This window comes from Corythoichthys intestinalis, chromosome 9 (genome assembly GCF_030265065.1).
Source record: "Corythoichthys intestinalis isolate RoL2023-P3 chromosome 9, ASM3026506v1, whole genome shotgun sequence".
Classification (NCBI taxonomy): Eukaryota; Metazoa; Chordata; class Actinopteri; order Syngnathiformes; family Syngnathidae; genus Corythoichthys; species Corythoichthys intestinalis.
The window spans coordinates 58,966,083-58,986,489 of NC_080403.1; the positions used below are offsets into that span (position 1 = coordinate 58,966,083).

A 20,407-nucleotide genomic window follows, 5' to 3' on the forward strand; every position below is an offset into this window, starting at 1 on the left:
CCTTGAACTGAATGAATTCGGTCGCACTTTACGACGCACATCTTAGCGTGGTGACGTCACGTAACCTTACGCACGGCTGAGGAGGGTTGGGGGATTAGATGGGTGAAAAGAAAAAAAAAGACACGGCTTTTTTTTTGTCAATGGGAAAGGTGCCAAATGCCAATTGCTAGTGGGTTGCATCGGCTTGGAAAAAAAGCGCGTTGACCCACTAGTTTCAGTGGGAAAGGGGCATGTTAGTAGCCTTTGTTACTGTGGTCCCAGCTCTCTGTAGGTCATTCACTAGGTCCCCCCGTGTGGTTCTGGGATTGGGTGGGTTTGACGCCACGGCGTGAGATCTTGCATGGAGCCCCAGATCGAGGGAGATTATCAGTGGTCTTGTATGTCTCCCATTTTCTAAAAATTGCTCCCACAGTTGATTTCTTTACACCAAGCGTTTTACCTATTGTCTTCCCAGCCTGGTACAATTTTGTCTCTGGTGTCCTTCGACAGCTCTTTAGTCTTGGCCATAGTGGAGTTTGGAGTGTGACTGACTGAGTTGTGGACAGGTGTCTTTTATACCATTAATGAGTTAAAACAGGTGCCATTAATACAGGTAGCAAGTGGAGCCTCGTTAGACCTCGTTAGAAGACTTTAGACCTCTTTGACAGCCAGAAATCTTGCTTGTTTGTAGGTGACCAAATACTTATTTTCCACTGTAATATGGGAATAAATTCTCAAAAAATCAAACAATATGATTTTCTTTTTTTTCTTCCACATTCTGTCTCTCATGGTTGAGGTTTACCCAAGTTGACAATTACAGGCCTCTCTAATCTTTTCAAGTAGGAGAACTTGCACAATTGGTGGTTGACTAAATACTTATCTGCCCCACTGTATGTATATTCATGAGTTTTGTGTTGTTAACTAGCCAAAGCTGCATTGACATTCACTCATGTGAAAATCATCAAGAGAGAGATTCCAGCGCGCGCGCGCACACACACAACCTGAGGACTTCCCTTTCGGAAGTCGTTCCTGACCTGCATTCCTCTCTCTCACTTTCTTTCATACACTGTCTCTCTCTCTGCCCCAGATAATGCAAAGGAACAGAGGAAGGAAAATATATATATATATATATTATAAGATAGCTTCCTAGTGTACTATAAATAACCCAGTCAAACTCTGTGTTGCTAAGGCTGGCTCAGCAGCTTCTCTTTCATCATTTCTTACCCCCCGCCCCCAACACCTCCACTTCACCCCCTGCTTTCTGCTGTCATTGCCGCTTCCGTCGCGCTCGCCGCTCACCCTCCTCCTTTTCGTCATCTTGAGTGAGAAACATGACATGCCGTCGATATTCTGGTGCAGTGACACAGTCATTTGCTCAATTCAATTGGCAACATTTCCTCTTCCCCTTTTAGAAGAGTAGATTTCAAAGGATCCACGGATAGAAACACTTGTAGTTCTTAAAAGATAAACGTTATTATGAGTTAAAAGAATTTGATATTGAACCCCCTCTTGATGTTTTCATTTCATTTGTAAAATTAGTTTAACTAGGAGGTCACCATTGTTGTTGACGTCGCAGGGCTGTGACGTCACTTTGTTACGCTGCCGGGCTTCTAGAGTTCGACTCGAGCGACATGTCAACTGTTCAACGCTTTCAATTGGAACCTGAAGAGAACATTAATGAGCATGACAGCACTGTCAATATTTCATAAAACAAGCAACAAATGCAAAATGAACAGGAAAGACGGGATGAGGTGAAAGTAGGGGAAAAAACGGTGTTCTGCCAAAATGTGCTATTCCGGCGAAACGTCAACAAGAGGCGAATTTGATACCCAAAGTAGTACCGTGTGCTTTCAGCTTGTTTTGTTTAAATGTATACATATAGAACATACTAAAGATGCCTTAAGAAAATACTTCAATGTAGTAATATCAAATAAGGGTTGTTTAAATATGCAATATGACTAATGTGGTTCAACTACAGTGGTATGAAAAAGTATCTGAACCTTTTGGAATTCCTCACATTTCTGCATAAAATCACCATCAAATGTGATCTGATCTTTGTCAAAATCACACAGATGAAAAAACAGTGTCTGCTTTAACTAAAACCACCCAAACATTTATAGGTTTTCATATTTTAATGAGGATAGTATGCAAACAATGATGGAAGGGGAAAAATAAGTAAGTGACACATTTAATATTTTGTATTTAAACCACTTGCTTTAAATAGTGATCAGTGCTTTAAACCACTCATCAGTGATTGGGCGCACACACCTGGCTTAAATTCTTTGGTAAAAATTGGCTTCAATTGCTCTTTAAGTCTCCTTAGGCAGAGGGATCACTTAGTTATTTTTCCCCTTCTGTCATTGGTTGCATACTGTCCTCATTAGAATACGGAAACCTATCAATGTTTGTTTGGTTTTAGTTAAAGCAGACACTGTATTTTCATCTGTGTGATTTTGACAAAGATCAGATCACAATTGATGTTGACTTTATGCAGAAATGTGAGAAATTCCAAAAAGTTCAGATACTTTTTCATATCACAGCAGATTTGCCTACTTTTTTGATACAAGAAACCATTACAGCTTATCATCTGCCAAATGATGTCATTTTAAACAAATGTATATATTTTCTACTAAATGGTGTCGTTTTAAACCAACTGATATTTTGTGATGAAAATAAGAATATTTCTGATGCTGTATTGCGGTGAAAACAACAAAGCTTTTCATGAATGAGTTGAAAACTCTAAAATCAGTTCAAGAACATATAAAATACCATTTGTGACCACATAATAGACGTAACCATCTTTCACCTAAAAATGAACCATTTCAGATTTTCAAGACCAGATCCCTATCATGTTCATGCGTTTGGTTAGCTTCATGAGCCTCACGCTGGGAGGCACCACCATCTTGTGGTTGAAGTGAGCATTGCATGATTTTTTTTTTCTTTTTTTTTCTGACAACAGAAGCATGAAACAAAGGAGGAGGAGGAGGGGGATGCAAAGGATGTAAAAGACCTACCAGAAGAAGAGGTGCGCACCAGGATAGAGGAATATAACTCCAGGGTGTCCGAAAATGGCATGAAACTGGTGAGTGAATTAATACGAGCCCTGATGAAACATGATGGAATCGGCAAGATGTTCATGCAGTTGTTTCATCACTTTCTGGCTTTATAAACACAAAATGAAATCAAGAAAAAAAATAGATGTGGTCGTCGATAAGAGTCATCTTTTCAGACCAAAATGATGGCATCATTAAATTGTGAGGAAAAAATGCTGTTGTGCAAGGATAAGGTTAGGACAGGGGTGGGCAAAACGCGATCATAATGACAAGCGACAGAACCTCTACCAATGACATGAGCAGGATTGTCGTTGTTCTGTCAGCTCATTGGTCAGAAAGCAGGAGAGGCGGGAGAATGCGTTCCCCTACATCTTTTTGAAAAGCACCATAACAGCATTTGTTCGTTCTACCATAGACTTCATAATGTATTGACGGGAAACGGGGCGCGGGGCCGATAAATAGGGGGCCCGCATTGTTGTCGAGGCCGTCAAAGCTGACCGAGTGGAATCACAGACAAAGAGCTTTTTTCGGTTAAAAATCTTTTGAACAAATGTGTAAAATCCCTGAATGCTTTATAGATATGGACTTAAAACAGTCTCGATTCTTGGTTAAAAGCAAAAAAAAAAAAAAAAAAAGTGCAGTTAACGTTTATTTTTCGTAAATATGTCAAAGTACAACGCTAGTCTGTTAGTGAATGTAGCTAGCGGCGGCCTGATGTAAACAGAGCTTTTCCGGTGAAAATTATCGTGAATAAATGCTTAAATCCCTGAATTCTTTATAGATATAGAGGTTAAACAGTCTTGATTCTTAGTTAAAAGCGGGGGGAAAAAAATGCAGTTAGCGTTTATTTTACGTAAATATGTCGAAGTACAATGCTAGTCTGTTCGTGAATGTAGCTAGCGGCTGCCTGTTGTAAACAGCTTTTCCGGTAAAAATTCTTGTGAATAAAAGCTTAAATCCCTGAATTCTTCATAGATATGGACATAAAACAGTCTCAATTCTTGGTTAAAAGCAAAAAAAAAAAAACGTGCTGTTAGCATGTATTTTACATAAATATTGCGAACTATGATGCCAATGCAGTAGCAGCTCATTTCTCCCATTGATTTTTTTTTTTCACGTTTCAAAATGCATGCATGGTACGAAAAATATAATAATGACCTTGAATCCTCGAACAAATCACTCCTGAGACAATCCATCCTGTTTGTATGCGGTACAGCTTTGGCACTTTTTCAACAGAAATCCGGCGTTAGATTGCTCCGTGCGTCTTTGTGAATAGCTCCTCTTGATGTGGGCGGCCCCCAACTTGAATGCGAGGCCCCGTGCATGACCGTTCTGAGCCGTCAATACATTATGAAGTCTATTGTTCTACAAATCTGACACTATTTTCAATTTTTATGACAATACGGGACAAAGCACATCCCATGTAAGCTTAATATGGGACGCATACTTTTGTTTCTGAATATTGAACAATTCACTTTTTCAAGGGACGGTTGCCCACCCTACTGGTGTGTTGGATTGTGTGTGTGTGTGTGGGGGGGGGGGGGGGGGGGGGGGGGGATCACATGAGTGACACACCCAAACACTGCTAAAACACTCAACTTGGGCTGCAGCTATCAGTTATTTTACTAGTTGATTCATTGATGAACTACTTTGTTCGAATAATTGAGTAATCAGATAAGGATCGTGAATAATTAAAATACCTGAGCTAAGCCTCAAACGGTATATAAATAAATAAATAAGATCTAAGTACAACAAAAGAAAAAAACTATTAGCTAACTGGAATAGCAAAAATTTGCTAGCTTAAATGCTATAAAATGCTAATGTATTCTTTACAATGCTCTTAACAAATCGTTCAAACACATTTCCACAAAAACAGTTAAATATACCTATAAACTAAATTAAAAATCATTGAAAACACATATTACCGCAAACCAAAACTGACCTTATGTTGCTCTTAACAGGGAGCAGCTGCATTCAGCCATGTAAAATGAGTTATGTCATATTCACTGTTGCCAATAGAGGCCAAATCGATAAAAAAATAAACACTTTCAAAACAAACCATTAGAACGCCACTTTAAACGAATCCTTGAAGCAGCAAAATTTAATCCGAATCATGTTTCTAATCGAATTACTCGAGTTAATCGTTTAATCGATTAATCGCAGCACTAGTCTCAATAGACGAAAACTGGAATCCGTCTCGTTACGTTTTAGTCTTTTGAGACACATTTTTAGCTCGTCATCGTTATGAAAGAAAATCGTTTGTCAACAAAATATTTTATAAATAAATATTGTGATCGTCATCGTTGACGAAAACAACAATGTAAGGCATGCTGGGTTAGCTTGAAATTAGCTGCAGCTATCGATTTAGAAGTAATCGAATAATCTATCACTTCAAATACTCGAGTCATCGGATTAGGAAAGTTGAATGCGTTGCAGAATAAATTTTAGGAGATGTAAAACAAATCCTGGCTAAGATTGCACTTTCAAAACAGCATTAAATGTGATGTTTTTTCAAACGATACAGATTTGCACTTTTATACAACAGCAATAAATGCATTTAAAAATCAAATAAAATATCTGAGCTTAGCCTCAAACGATATAAAAAACAAACTAAATGACGATCAAAGTGCAACAAAAGAACAATTGGCTAACTTGCATGGCAAAAGTCCCTTAGCTCAAATGCTACAAAAGGCAAAGTTTTTTTACGACTCTTTTAACAAATTGCCCAAACAAGAAACTGCTAAGTATACCTCCAAAGTAAATTAAGAATGCACAAACAAGTCATATTATCGCCAACAAAAACTTTTTATGTTGGTCTTAACCGGGAGCAGCTGGATCCAGCCATGTTAGAATTTTTTTTATCATATTCACTGTTGCCCCTAAAGGGCAGTGTACAGTATCCACCTAAATCAATGAAACTAAATGACAACACTTTCAAAACAAACAATGACCACACTACTTTATTAGCGAATCCTCGAAGCAGCAGCTTTTTTTCTAATTGAATTACTCAAGTTCATCGATTAATCGTTGAAGACTACTTGAAATAGCCCGTACGACTGTGTCCTAGGCTTCAGACGGCTCCTACACAGGTTTCATCAAAGTCCACCTGAGGCTCAGTCGACCCGTCACGGTGCCGGCCGTGGAGGCGGCGGGAGCTTCCGACGGAGCGCCGTCAGAGGGCCGAGACTGCGGGCAAAGCGAGGACAGAATTTCCTTCTACCTCCCGTGCGACTGCGTCAAACAACTACACATCAGCTCCGCGACCACCACCAGAGAGGTGATCCAGGGCTTGCTTAAGAAGTTCATGGTGTTGGACAACCCCCGCAAGTTTGCCTTGTATAGACAGACGCACCGTGACGGACAAGGTGAGGAAGGAGTAACAAGTGATTTTTTTTTGCCCCTATTGATGAGTTTTTGGCTTTTGATCAGATTTGTTCCAGAAACTTTCACTGTGTGAGCGTCCTCTTCTTCTTCGACTGATCACGGGGCCTGACCCCAAGCAGCTCAGTTTTGTCCTCAAGGAAAATGAAACTGGAGAAGTGGAGGTGAGAAAATTACTATGCAATTACTAGAATTTAGGTTTTATGTGGAACATTGAATACTGCGTCATTTGGTGACTTTGAATTGAATCTTCTAGGGAAAAAAATGTCTTACTCATTTCAAACTGTATTTGTCTTCATCTACTTTTAGTCGACAATGACTCAAAATGTTTTGGTCTGTAAAATTCAAAAGTTTCGTCCAAAAATAAAGATTTCCGACCATTTGGAATGAGCATTGACGGACGAGCACACATTGTAGCGTCTGCAAGGACAATGCGAACTTACTGATGATAATACAACTCCTTTTTTTCAATTGCCTAACAAATGCAAATGCTGCGCTAACGCTATGAGTTACATTTAGTATCAAAAACATTGCATTTTCTTTCTTGCCAAGATAAGAAAACAAATCTTACCATGTGTTTCAAAACCAGCAATCCTGGGGAGGACACCGGTGAGTGGTTAGGTGCACCTGACTATAAGTCGCCACCCGCCAAATTTGACACGAAAACTCATTTGTTCATAGATAAGCTGCACTGGACTAAGCTGCAGCTATCCTCACTGTATCATGGGATATTTACACCAAAAGATAATACAAGTAAGGAATCTGACCCTTTAGTCAGATTGCCGGACTCAGGCCAGCCGAACCGCCGGACCCGCGCTGGCGCAGCTCCAACGACCTGGCCTGGTGGAATCCCGACCACCCAGCCAAAAGGCCAAACTCTGCACGGTCACCTTAGTCTTAACCCTTTGTACTGACTCCATTTTGAAAGCTAGTAGAAGGCTCACCGAGAACAAGTTGACAACTTATTCAGGTCGACAGCGATCAAACAGCAAGGCGAAACAGAAACAGACTCAGGCGAGGAGGCAAGATCACCATATCACAAGTCAGCAAAAGGTTCCCGAGAAAAATGGCAATGCTGAGTTAAACATTCATTCTTTTGAAGGCTCTCGCGAGGTGTGCCGTGGGCCGGAAGAAGGGTGTGTTTAGGATAATATTCTATCGCAGTTTGGGCTGTTTAGGATTATTGTCTGTTTGCGGATTGGACAGGAGGATTTGGGAGTTATTGTTGTCAGGGCAATGAGGGTTGTGGATTTTGCCATCTCGGCGTCAAAAGAGCTCTTGGAGTCTTGTCAGTCATGTTATCAGTTGGATTTCGGGCGTTCTCCAGTATTCCTTGTGTTGGGACAGGGCGTCCCGCCATGTGTTCTGGACTGTCCGGGAGAACAGATTGTGAGAGTTGGTGGTGCAGACGTGGGCTTGTCAGCGTCAATAATGCTCAGTCAGTTCCATGACGCACACGTTGGGCTTCCGTGATAAGAAGGTGTCATGTATCTCTTCTGACCAATATTCTGCTTGTTTTCCTTAAACTATGGTATAAGTGCTATTTATTTGATATTGGGTGTGTTAGAGTAATATAAGCAGTCAAACAGTAAATACAAGAAAAGATACTATTCCCTGATTGATTATATTAAGTGTGTTAGAATAATGCAAACAGTTAGACGGTGCCTACGAAAAAAGGTACTATCTCCTTCAACGGGTAACACTTTATTTGACGTCAGCATAATAAGACTGTCACAAGACCAAATGAAGCTTTGAACCTATTGGCTGCAAAGTTTCATTGCTTCAAGAAGCTTCATTTGGCCATCGCTGCTCCCTGGGGGCGACAGTCAACCTCTGCTTCCACCTGCTGTCAACACTTGTGTCATCCAACTTGCCTCGTAGCATGCATTGCAGCACTGCAGATGTAAATTACAATCTAAATTCATGTTCTGTGCTAATTATTTCCTCAGTTACTGTTCTAGTTGTTTCATTAATTACTAGTTATGGTATTTGGTAACACTTTATTTGACGGTACTGTCATAACTATAACATGACACTTCAATGAGCATTAATGAGTGCTTATGACGGATGCCATTTTGTGTCATCCAACAAATGATCTCACTTTTAAATGGATGTAAAAGATCCGAGCTGGACATAAATGGAGTTGTGACATAATTTGCCGGACGACACTAAATAACAACCCTCATAAGCATTCATTATTGCCCATGATAGTCTCATGTCATAATTATGACAGTCTTATGGCAGTATTATGACGCCACTGTCAAATAAGTGTTGTCTGTTAACCTAAATAAATCAACAAATAAGCCGCAGGATTCAAAACGAGGGGGAAAAAGTAGCGGCTTACAGTCCGAAAATTACTGTAGTTAGCTAACTACACATAAAAAAAGAAAATGTCAATTTTTGTGAACATATGACAGAAATTATGGCGTATTTTCTTCTCGTTCTCGTCTTATCAGAAAACTTTAATTTGTCTCGTTCTGTTTTAGTCTCCCATTTTAGCTCGTCACGTCATCGTCATGAAAAAACTTATATAAATATTTTCATTGTTGTCATCTTTGACGAAAACAGCAATGTTGTGTCGTCTAAATACAATGCAAAAAAAAACAACTGGATTTTTAAAGTGCTTTCAGTTTTAATTGCACATGCAAGAAAGAACTTTTTGTATTTTTCCACATCAATCATCTCAACATGAAAAATTAAAAATATGTAGTGTTAATAGCTCCCTTATTTGAATGCAGATTCAAGTGTCTCAGTTTTAGCCAGCCAAATAGTGAAAGCTAAACAAGTGCTAATCCACATAAATGATTTTAAATTTTGTCAACAGTGGCACGCCTTCTCTGTCCCGGAGCTCCAAAACTTCCTGGTTATTCTGGACAAGGAAGAGGCGGAGCGTGTGCGAGCGGTGGAGTCGAAATATACAGTGTACAGACGCAAATTACAGCAAGCTCTACAGCAACTTGACCCCTGACCTGACCCTCACCTGGTACCATGTGACCTCAAAGCAGGGAGAGAGTGAACACTGAAAAAGCACCCCTTCAAAGAGCCTGGCTGTAATCATCTCCGCTTGTATGTACACACACTGCCTATCTCAGGACACATCAACTCATCTTCAAGCAGCTCCAGAGACTTTAGGGGTGTTGGGAATTTAGCAACAACCCAGCTGGGACTGCAAGCTGTTCCACTGCATTTAAAATGACCCTTTCTCCCTTTTCTGCTGCTGCTACTGCAAAGTGTTACTTATGCATGAATTTCTCTCAGATCACCCATACCCTTACCGTATATACTCGCGTATTGGTTGCAATTTTTTGTACCTGAAATTTTGGCTCAAAAAATGCAGGTGCGACCTAAACACCCGATCTGCTGTTCTCGCTCTGACCATTGCCCAGTTTAGACCGTCATAAAACTGAAAAAGCCTACAAGTTAGCATTAGCTACGCTAACTGTACAGACAAGTTACTCTCCATAATCGACAAATGTCTAAAATGAAAAAAATACAACAAGAAAAATGTGCGCTATAAAGTAGACAAACAGTACTCACAGGGACTAACATCATGGCTGATCCAAGTGACTTTAACAGGGTGCTCAAGGAGTGTGCAAAAAGAGGGATTTGAGGACTTCCATCCATGATGATGAGTAAGAGTTACCGAAAGACTTAAGATACAAAAACTAGAAACTTAATATCTTTACCACATCGGCATTGTTTTTATGGCTGCAGCTATCGATTATTTAGTTCATCGATTAATCTATTTTACAGTTAGTTGGAATAATCGAATTACAATCATTTAATGCGTTGCGGTTGCAGAATAAGTTTAAGGAAAAAAGTGCTTATGTCTGCAATAACATTTGTTTTGGCTTGATTGCACTTTCAACAGAGCATTTAAATGTGAATGTCAAATACCTATACAGCGCATTTATCTACATGGTTACCGAGCCCAAAGCGCTTTACATTAGCACACATACCAATGGTCCTGCTGCCAACCCACTGGGGGCAAGTTAGGGTATTGTGCCTTGCTGAAGGGCACTTCGACAATGGGCAGTCACAGCCGGGAATTGAACCCCTGACCCTTCGGTCCCAGGACAACTTGAGTTACCAACTGCGCCACAGCCGCCCAAATGACAAAATACATACATGAGTCTTTCTTCAAACTAGGGCTGGGCGATATTGCCTTAAGTAGGTATCACGGTAAATTGAGCAGCTTTACCTCGTTAACGATAAATGACGATAAATTCGCCCGAGTGAACTGTTATATAATTTGAAAATCTGAATCGATGCATGAAATACAAATGAACCGTTTCTCGTTGATTTATTTACAAGCTTTCAATTTAACATATTTAACAATTGTACGTGCAGTCTAAACATTACGTATATAAAATTTCTTGTAAACAATAGGAATTCAAGTATGAACATTTATAACAGCTTGTATGACTTGAACAATGTACAACATTATAAAAATACGACGACTGTGCAAACATGTCATCGTAACACAAATGACTTACAGCTTGAACGGTGCACTTCAAACAGACAACTTATGGTTAATGGCTGCTGTGACGTAATTACTCAACACACGTATTTACTTCAAGGTTTCAGGGTTTTTTTCCCCAGAACATTTTTTAAATACCTGCAAGCACACATGCGCCCCACATACCGACACTCACACACATTAAAGCTACATTGCTCTTATGCTGATGAAACATTTAAGATTTTGTGATGGCAGTAATGACACGGAATAAAGCAAGCACATACAGAAAAATAGCGGTGGCCATTGAACTGTCACATTATAGGCTTCACTGTTGGGTTATAATTTAGGCTGAATGCTTTACCATCATAAAACCTATCAAAGAAATCACACAAACACACACACAGAGATACAAAATGACGCAACATAATAATTGCTAGATGCAGTCAGTGCCCAATCCACTCATTAGCTTCAGCCGTTTCGACAAAGTTAGAGTCGCTACCCGACTCCGTCACATTCATTTGTAGCGTTAGCCGCTAGCATTAGCCTGTGGCCTCGCTACCAGTAGAAAGCACCCTCTCCTAAAATCGTGAGAACCAGGGAGGAATGCTGGCGAAAGCCCGTCTGGAGGCCACCGAAAGGCTACTTAAGGTCGAGTGAAAGTTTGGCGAAGCTCCCTTAAGCCCGACTCCCATCACATTCGCTTGTAGCGTTAGCCTACCGGGCTTCTGTTTGTTGACTTCCTGATAACCACGTGACTTCATACGTAAGCACACCGACTGCTTTCTTAAAGGGGAATGAACATAGCCGGACAACACAGAGTCAAAGCAGGATGAAAAGACTACATTTTCTTATTTTAATTACCGAATTTATCGTGACGAATTTTGGTAACGGTAAATTTTCGGTTTACCGCACGGCTCTACTTCAAACTATTCAGAATTGCGCTTTCATTTCACAAGAGGTTAAAACGGTATAAAGAATAAATATATGAAGTTGTAAGTCCAACAAAGAAAAAAAAAAACTATTGGCTAACGTGCAGCAAATGTCCGCAAGCTTAAATGCTCTAAATGTTTTTTTTGTTTGTTTTTTACACAATGCTCTCAACATATTTCCACAAAAAGCTGCTAAATAGACTAAATTACAAAATGCATAAACACGCACTTACAAGTACAAGTGTCCTGAGATAGCAACTGGAGTGATGTCATATTCACTGTTGCCACTAGAGGGCAATGTATCCACCCAAATCAATAAAACTTGGTGGAAAAATTTCCAAACAAACCATTATAACGCCACTCAAATGAAATGAACTCTCGAAGCAGCAAAATTTCATTTGAAGCTTTTTTCTAATCGCATTAATTTTTACTATGTATGTAAATTGTTACTAAATAAAAATACAGTCAATGAATTTTAATGTCATATTGGTATCCAAAATTGGCCCAAAAATCTCCCATACGGTGGTGCGACCTAAATGAGGCTCAACATAAAATACCTACTTTTTAAATCATAAACTAAGGGTGCGACCTATACGCCAGTCTATACGGTATTCCTTACAACAATTAGAATGATATATAGAAGGCATGATTACCTTTGTAGCATCTCTTTGGAACGAAAAGACAATCATGCCCAGCGTGTTTTTTTCTTTCATTGAAATGTTGGCTTGAAGTGCAAGATTCATTTTGTTGCTTGAATAGAAGATGTTAGAAAGGGGGGGAACGAGGAACAAAGCTTTAATAACAAATCTACTAAATCCTCGCGTTGTGGACGAACACTTGAGCGAGTCGGTAAGGAGAGAGACCCTTTCAATGGCGAATGTCTGAGCTCTGCTAACGAAGCCATTTTGTGACTCACTGTTTGCGTGTATTTGATGATGATTGCGCCAAACTCAGAGGAGCACATCCAGCATGGTGACTTGAAAACACATTTGTTCAACGGAGAAGTGGCGGCGACGGGCCACAGCATTCATAATGGAGACTCCCTGTATCAAAGTTTCAAATGTTATATATTTTTTTATGGTGGTTTTGGTTTGCACTATCTTGCATCATAATCACGGTTATCTTTAATTACACTGGTCTACAAAATTTTGGAAAATATTTGCTTAAGAGATAAAAATGGCTAAATGCTTGTTGCTGTGGTGACATGACATGGATTGGAAAATGAAAACATTTAGTCCTGGTTGGCTAAAGTATTCAAGATATTTCAAGTTAAAAGTTTGATTACATTGGTGTTAATATATAATATGCGTTTTACAAGTTGCAGTATATGAATGACATGGGATGGATATGTCACCGCTTATGAATGTGTCTACATGAATGCAGTGGCGCGGGAAGTGAGGGGCTGCAGCACCCTCTGGTGTTGGGGAGAAAAAAGTGTTTTAGTAGATTCTTTTTTTTTCTTTTTGTTAAAAGTAAATAAATAAAACAACGGGCACTTTTGTGTCCTATAGAAAAACTCAAACACACACTATAGAGGAAGTCTGTGTAAACTATCTAGCATGCGTGCGCATTGCACACGCCTTGTTTGGAGAAAAAGCACGAGCATGACAAATCTGGGCTGAAACGGCTGTTTTTGGATGAGGAAAATTCGAACTGGATCCTCAGTGCCCACTGCTGTGAGTGACTTCCAGCGCCCCTCCATGAATGCACTTCCAACAGCAGGATTTATGCAATACATTGAAAACCGCATATAATGTTAAAGCTTAGTTATCTTCTGAAATGGTAGACCATTCTTTTAGGTGGATCTGTTTACCCAGAAATAACCTTTCCCATTTCAATGAATTGGATTTGAACATTTGGGCCACATCTTCTAGCTCAAAAACTAGAGTCAATTGACCTCATTTTCTTTTCAAATGCAGTCAAGTCTCACTTTTACCCAGGAAGCATTTGGCTTGTAGACCAGTGTTACAAATGATTGGATCTCAAGTCAAAAACACAGGAGGGCCGAGAACCAAAAGTAGTATTTGTCATGTGGCAAAATGGATTTTGCTGTGTGACATTTTTTTTTGCCATGTGGCAAATTTTGCCATGTGGCATTTTTTTTTTTTATTTATTCATTTTTTTTGTTTAATTTTTTTTTGCCACATGGCATTTTTTTTTTTTTTTGCCATTTGGCAAAAATGATTTTGCCATGTGGCATTTCTTTCATGTGTGGAAAAATGGATTTTGGTATGTGGCATTTTGGGGGGCAGGGGGTACGTGGCATATTTTTTTTGTATGTGGCAAAATGGATTTTGGTATGTCACATTTTTTTGGGGGGGTATGTGGCATTTTTTTGTGGTATATGGCAGTTTTGAAGGTTATGCACGTTCATGCCATTGATGGCTATGCACGTCCAAATTTTCCATTCATTTTAAATGGTTGAAAAACATGTGGCTGAGATTTTTGACCATACACTTTACATTAAAGCGCATTGACATTCAACTGACAACAAAGACAGGCTTTGCTGCCATTGATGGCTATGCACATCCAAATTTTCCATTCATATTAAATGGCGGAAAAACGTGTGGCTATGATTTTTAACATCCACTTGAATGCCACATGGCAAAACAAAAATGTCACATGGCAAAATCAGTTTTGCCACATGGCAAAAAAAATGCCACATGGCAAATACCACTTTTGGTTCTCTCTGTCTCTCCAAAAACATGAGGCACCATACGAGTCAACAATGTCCTCCTGTATTTGTGTATTCAAGAGGAGACTTGGAACAGCAAGGAGATAGACCACTTCAGTAGAGTAAAAAATACTAATAATAATACTAATTAGCAAGTGCTAACAGATTAGCACATGGGTGATTCTTATGCAGGCTACGCGTTACGGTAATGAAGGACATTTACCAAAGCTAGCTTCAAATTGTGGAATGCGATGATGATTTTTCATCAACAGTTTGAGCTCCCTAATATTTTATTGACAGTATATCTCATTGAATCATGAATAAAGCCATGTCATGATACACATGAGGTGAAAACATGAAAGCTTGTCAAGCTGTTGAATTTACGACTCTGAAATCACTTTTTAAAAAATGTTATTTTGGTAACAAATGGTGGCGCGGGCCACATAATACTGTTGTCATAACCATCTTTCAACTAACAACGAGCTATTTAAGGTTTTCGTGACTAAATCCTGAAAATCTTCGGTTAGCCTCATGAGACTCACCCACATGGTTACATGTTACATATCCTCTAATATTCAAAGCTTCTATGAGTGAAAATAGGTCTCAAAATGACTCAAATGTTGTGTTCGCTCAGTTTGTCACTTATCTGCTGATGAATTCCATATGAAAAATCATTGTGAAGTGTACCAATGATGGGTTTGGGACGCACACGAGAAGTAGACACTGGAAAATGGTTTGTTGTTATGATGAATATTGTTCCTTCAGCATCGTTTTGTCTGTGTGTAGAGCGAAATCATGGGAAAACTGTACTGTATTCTTTCTTTCACATACATATGAGGCCTCACCGATGATGGAAAAGATGCACGATTCCCATCTTAAGTTGCATGGATGATTTGAATGAATCCTTAAACTAAACAACTCCAGTGAATTGAATGAATCATTTTTATTCATTTTAACCAAAGACTAATCCATTTTCACATCATTCTGTCAAGCCTGTTTCAATATAGCGGATGAGACCGCAGAAGGATGATTCTCATGAAAGCTATGCATTACGGCTCAATTATTTTCTGTTACGCCCCCCTCAGGAAGACGCAAACGTTTCGCGCCACACCTCCCAACTCTTTGTCGCCACTGTAAGTACCATCATTATTACATTATATTGTGTCCTTTTTAATAATAAAGAGAAAAAAGTAATATAGATCAACTTACAATCAAGTATAACTTTATTAACATTGTTTTGTTTGTAACAGGCAAGACTTAAAGTGCATCAATTTGCCTAAATATAAAAAAAAAAATACACACACACACACACACAAACTGTAAAAAAAAAAACACTCAAGGTACATTATTTGACCATTTGATACTGAAAAATAACATTTAATAAAATCAATAAATAATGATAAATTCAAATATATTAGCAAAATTAACTCAATATGCCAAACAATTTGACTGAAAAAACAAAAATTAATAGAAAAGTAAATATATATATAAATATATATATATAGATTTTTTTTTTTTTTTTTCTGCAGGCAGTATTCAATTCAATTCAATTCAATTTTATTTGTATAGCCCTCAATCACAACAGAGGTCTCAAAGGACTTTACAGAGGCAATATGATACACAATTAGAAATGAAGCAACAAAGATGAATAGATACAGTTCAAGTCCTGGGTATCCCCTATCCTTAAGACCCTCCATGCCGGCAAGGAAAAACTCCAAAAACTCCAGAGTCAATTGGGAGAAAAATGAGAAACCTTGGGGAGTACCACAGTCAGGAGAGATCCACTCCCAGGACGGATAGACAGGAACCCCAGAACGGCTAATGGAAATTAGCAAGCGAAATTATAGTCCGTAAAAATCCAGTGGAGTAAAGGAGCAAGAAGAGGTCCCTCTAGTCAGATGAGACGGAGGTAGCAGCGAGGACGTCTATCCAGCCAGGGGTCCGGACAGTCAGGAGGCTGCAGCTGAAAAATAGCCCCTCCCCAGAGGGGAGGGGGGAAAGGGGACACCGGGTGACTAGTGATGAAGAGACTAGACAACTAGATATTAACATTGGAAAATAGAAATAAAGTAAGACAAGTGGTAGGTAGAGTAAGAAAAGGAGATAGAACTCAGCGGCTGTACTGCCCCCCAGCATTATAGCTTCTAGTGCAACTTAAACTATGAGTCTATTCCGACTTCAACTAGCCTAACTATAAGCTTTGTCGAATAGGAACGTTTTTAATCTAATCTTAAATGTGCAAACTGTCTCGGCTTCTTTAATACTAGCTGGAAGCTGATTCCATAAAACAGGGGCTTGGTGGCTAAAGGCTCTAGCTCCGACAGTACTTTTATGAACCCTGGGAACTACCAGTAGACCTGCATTCTGAGATCGGAGTGTTCTGTTGGGGCGGTATGGAACCAGAGCATCGGTGAGATAAGATGGCCCCAACCCATTAATGGTCTTAAATGTAAGAAGGAGGATTTTAAATTTAATTCTAAACTCGACTGGAAGCCAGTGAAGTGCCTGGAGCACAGGGGTGATGTGCTCTCTTCTATTGGTTCCTGTTAAAAGTCTTGCTGCTGCGTTTTGGACTAGCTGAAGACCTTTTAGAGAGCTTTTAGGACAAGCTGCAAGTAGGGAGTTACAGTAATCCAATCTCGATGTAACGAACGCGTGAATTAATTTTTCTGCATCGCTTTTAGATAAAATATTTCTAATTTTGGCGATGTTGCGCAGGTGAAAGAAAGCCGTTCTACAGGTTTGTTTAATGTGTGCTTTAAACGATAAGTCAGGGTCAAATAGAATTCCTAGGTTTTTAACTGTGGCGCTGGAGGCTACACTTACATTGTCCAGAGCGACTATCTGGGCAGATAAAGAGTCTCTAACACTTTTCGAGCCTATTATAAGGACTTCTGTCTTTTCAGGGTTAAGTAGAAGATAGTTAGTGCTCATCCAGGTATTTATATCTCGGACGCAGGCGCTTAGTTTTTCTACTTGCCTGACCTGCTCAGGTTTAATTGATAAATACAGTTGTGTGTCGTCAGCGTAACAATGAAAGTTAATGCTATGTTTTCTGATGATGTTACCTAGAGGAAGCATATACAGCGTAAACAAGATGGGCCCGAGGACAGATCCTTGCGGCACACCATAACTAACTCTAGAGTACGATGATGATTGCTGGTTTACATTGATCAGGTCCTTTGCTATGGTGTGGGGTTATTTTGCACTGAGCAACTTGGTATGCCACCTTATATGATGTATATTGTAGTTTTTTTGTTTGTTTGTTTTTTTAAACATGCAAAATGCTATTTTTGTAACAAATCGTGGAGTGGGCCACATAATAGACATGTTGCAATTAAAAATGGTTCTATCTCTAAAATCTTCAAAGACATAGTTTAACTTGGCTTCATGAGAATCAGCCAGTAGCACTTTGTTCACCTGATATGAGAGTATGAAATGGACAACAACTTGAACACACTCAAGACTCCGGATTAAACCATTGCAGATGACCATAACCCAATTGTTACAGTACAATGCTTCCCCAATTAATATTTTGACTTGTTTAAAGTGATGGGCAATTTTACCAACGATACGCTTCTCCATTAACATCTCAGAGCAACCCGCAGGCAGTGCCTTTTGTTTCCTGTGTATGTCCGTGTCACTGTACATGTGTCCAATGGGCGGATGGCGTGTCCTCCCATACACAGGTGCCTCTGTGTTTGTATGTCTACAAATACATTTTTGTTTTTATTTTGAGGACTTTTCCTTCATCTACACTGTTTTTAAACCTATTCGTCATTCCAACAAACCGTATGTTAGTGTGTCTGGCTGTTACATATGTCATTACTGTAAATGTTATGCTTTTTTTTTTTTTTTTTTGCAACTTATTTTGACTTGAACAAGTGTGTGATCGTGATATCAATAGAGATGTACAGACTATCAGACTTCAATAAAACAAAACAAGATTATCATCTGGTTGTCTTCAATTCAATTTTATTTGTTTAGCCCTATATCGCAGCAAGGTTGTCTCAGAAGGCTTTGCAGAGTAAACATGATACACAGTCAGAAACAGTAGGTGAATTAGATGAAGTTCATGCATCCCCCAATCCTTAGACCCTCCATGGCAGCAAGGAAAAACTCCACAAACCCTATGGGAAAACTGAGAAACCTTGGGGAGAACCACAGTCAGGAGAGATCCACTCCCAGGACGGACAGGCTATAGATGCACCAGGACTGATGGTGCGTATTAGCAGCAGGATGTAGAGATGCAATGGAGTGAAGAAACAAGAAGGGGTCCATCTAGCCAGATGAGATGGGCGGGGGCAACAAGGACGTCCATCCAGCCAGGGGTCAGGGTAGTCAGGAGGCTGCGGCTGAAAAATCGCCCCTCTAGGAAAGGGGACACTGGGTGACTAGTGATGAAGAGACTAGTCAACTAGATATTAAAATTAGCAAAGAGAAATAAAGTAAAGACAAGTGGTAGGTAGAGTGAGAAACGGGGGATAGGACTCGGGGCAGTTTACATGGCGACTCTGCGACACGAAGACGCAATGACTGTGTTCCGGAGTGGCCTCGCGTGCATATGGTGTCAGCGAAGATGAAAAATTCTGAATTCTGTCTCCAAAGTGGAAGAATTGGATTGCGGGGGATTGAGGAGGGGCTTCCTCCGTATGCATATCAAAGGCTCCTGCGGCACGAGACCGCGCCGATAACGTCAGCACTCGTGCACGTCACATTGGGCGTGCGCAGCGATGCTACTCAACATTAAAACAGCAAACATGGCGGAATATCAATTTTAATTTACTGTTTTACCAAAGTTTTCAAATCAAATATGTTGAATGTTTCAGTTTTTGTGCCTTTTTGAACAAAAGAAAAATGCCGTTGCTTCGAGTGGGCGGGCATATTTTTTTCCGGCTGAGGAACTTTGGTGGGGTCAAAGTGCATCATTCGCTGTCGCCTTGTAAATCTGCACTGCCCCCTAGGGCCTGACATGAATACAACATCGTTTTCATGCAGAATTGCGACATTGTTCGAATGGAGACGGGCCCATATAAATGCAAATTTGAAATTTTTCGTATTCTCGGAGAGTCACCATGTAAAACGCCCCTCAGTGGCCGTACTTCCCCCAGCATTATAGCTTCTAGTGCAGCTCAGACTGAACTGTGAGTCTAGTCCGATTTCAACTAGCCTGATCATAAGCTTTGTCAAACAGGAACGTTTTTAGTCTAATCTTAAATGTGCAGATTATGTCAGCGTCTTTAATACTGGCTGGAAGCTGATTCCATAAGACAGGAGCTTGCTAGCTAAAGGCTCTAGCTCCTACTGTACTTTTAGAGACCCTGGGAACTACCAGTAGACCTGCATTCTGAGAACAGAGTGTTCTGTTGGGGCGATATGAAACCAGAGCATCGGTGAGGTAAGATGGCCCAAACCATTAATGGTCTTAAATGTAAGAAGGAGGATTTTAAATTTAATTCCAAACGAAGAGGGCAGAGGGAGCTGGAAGTCTGGACGATATGGATAACCGACGAGCATAAGCCAAATATAGCGCTCTTCCGGCGTGCACGCGAAGATGACCAAGGGGGGTGTGCGACAAGCCGCCGGTTGTCGGCCGAGTGGCATTCTCGGTGGACAAGGAGCATTGTCACCCACAAAATTCAAGCCACCTCCTTATCAAAATGTGTGCCATGATCCCACTATTTGACATAATATAAAACGCGTAGTTTACTCACTTCCTCGAAAGTCCAATGGTCCCACAGCTGTCGGACTTGTTTTGTCCGATCTCCGCTGTGAACGGGAACTTTTTGAAACCCAAAAAGGCTCACACGTCTCTCCCTGGTGCAGCAACAAACCCCTGCAGCACATTTGGCTGGCGTGATACGAAAAATAAACAAATTCATCCGCAAAATCACCTGAATCCATCTGCATCCTATAAAGCAATGGTGTATAG

General features: G+C 40.0%; 1 protein-coding gene across 3 annotated transcripts in view; it reads left to right on the forward strand.

Annotated features, from left to right (window-relative positions):
* Positions 1 to 18,428, forward strand: part of rassf5 (Ras association domain family member 5) — a 70,227-nt gene extending 51,799 nt beyond the window's left edge. For all 3 annotated transcript variants that reach the window (XM_057845080.1, XM_057845081.1, XM_057845082.1), the window contains 4 exons: positions 2,939 to 3,061; positions 6,100 to 6,397; positions 6,462 to 6,577; positions 9,238 to 18,428. In XM_057845080.1, the coding sequence (XP_057701063.1) occupies positions 2,939 to 3,061; positions 6,100 to 6,397; positions 6,462 to 6,577; positions 9,238 to 9,381 (681 nt within the window). In that variant the 3' untranslated portion in view covers positions 9,382 to 18,428. The remainder of the gene's footprint in view (positions 1 to 2,938; positions 3,062 to 6,099; positions 6,398 to 6,461; positions 6,578 to 9,237) is intronic.
* The last annotated feature ends 1,979 nt before the right edge of the window (positions 18,429 to 20,407 follow it).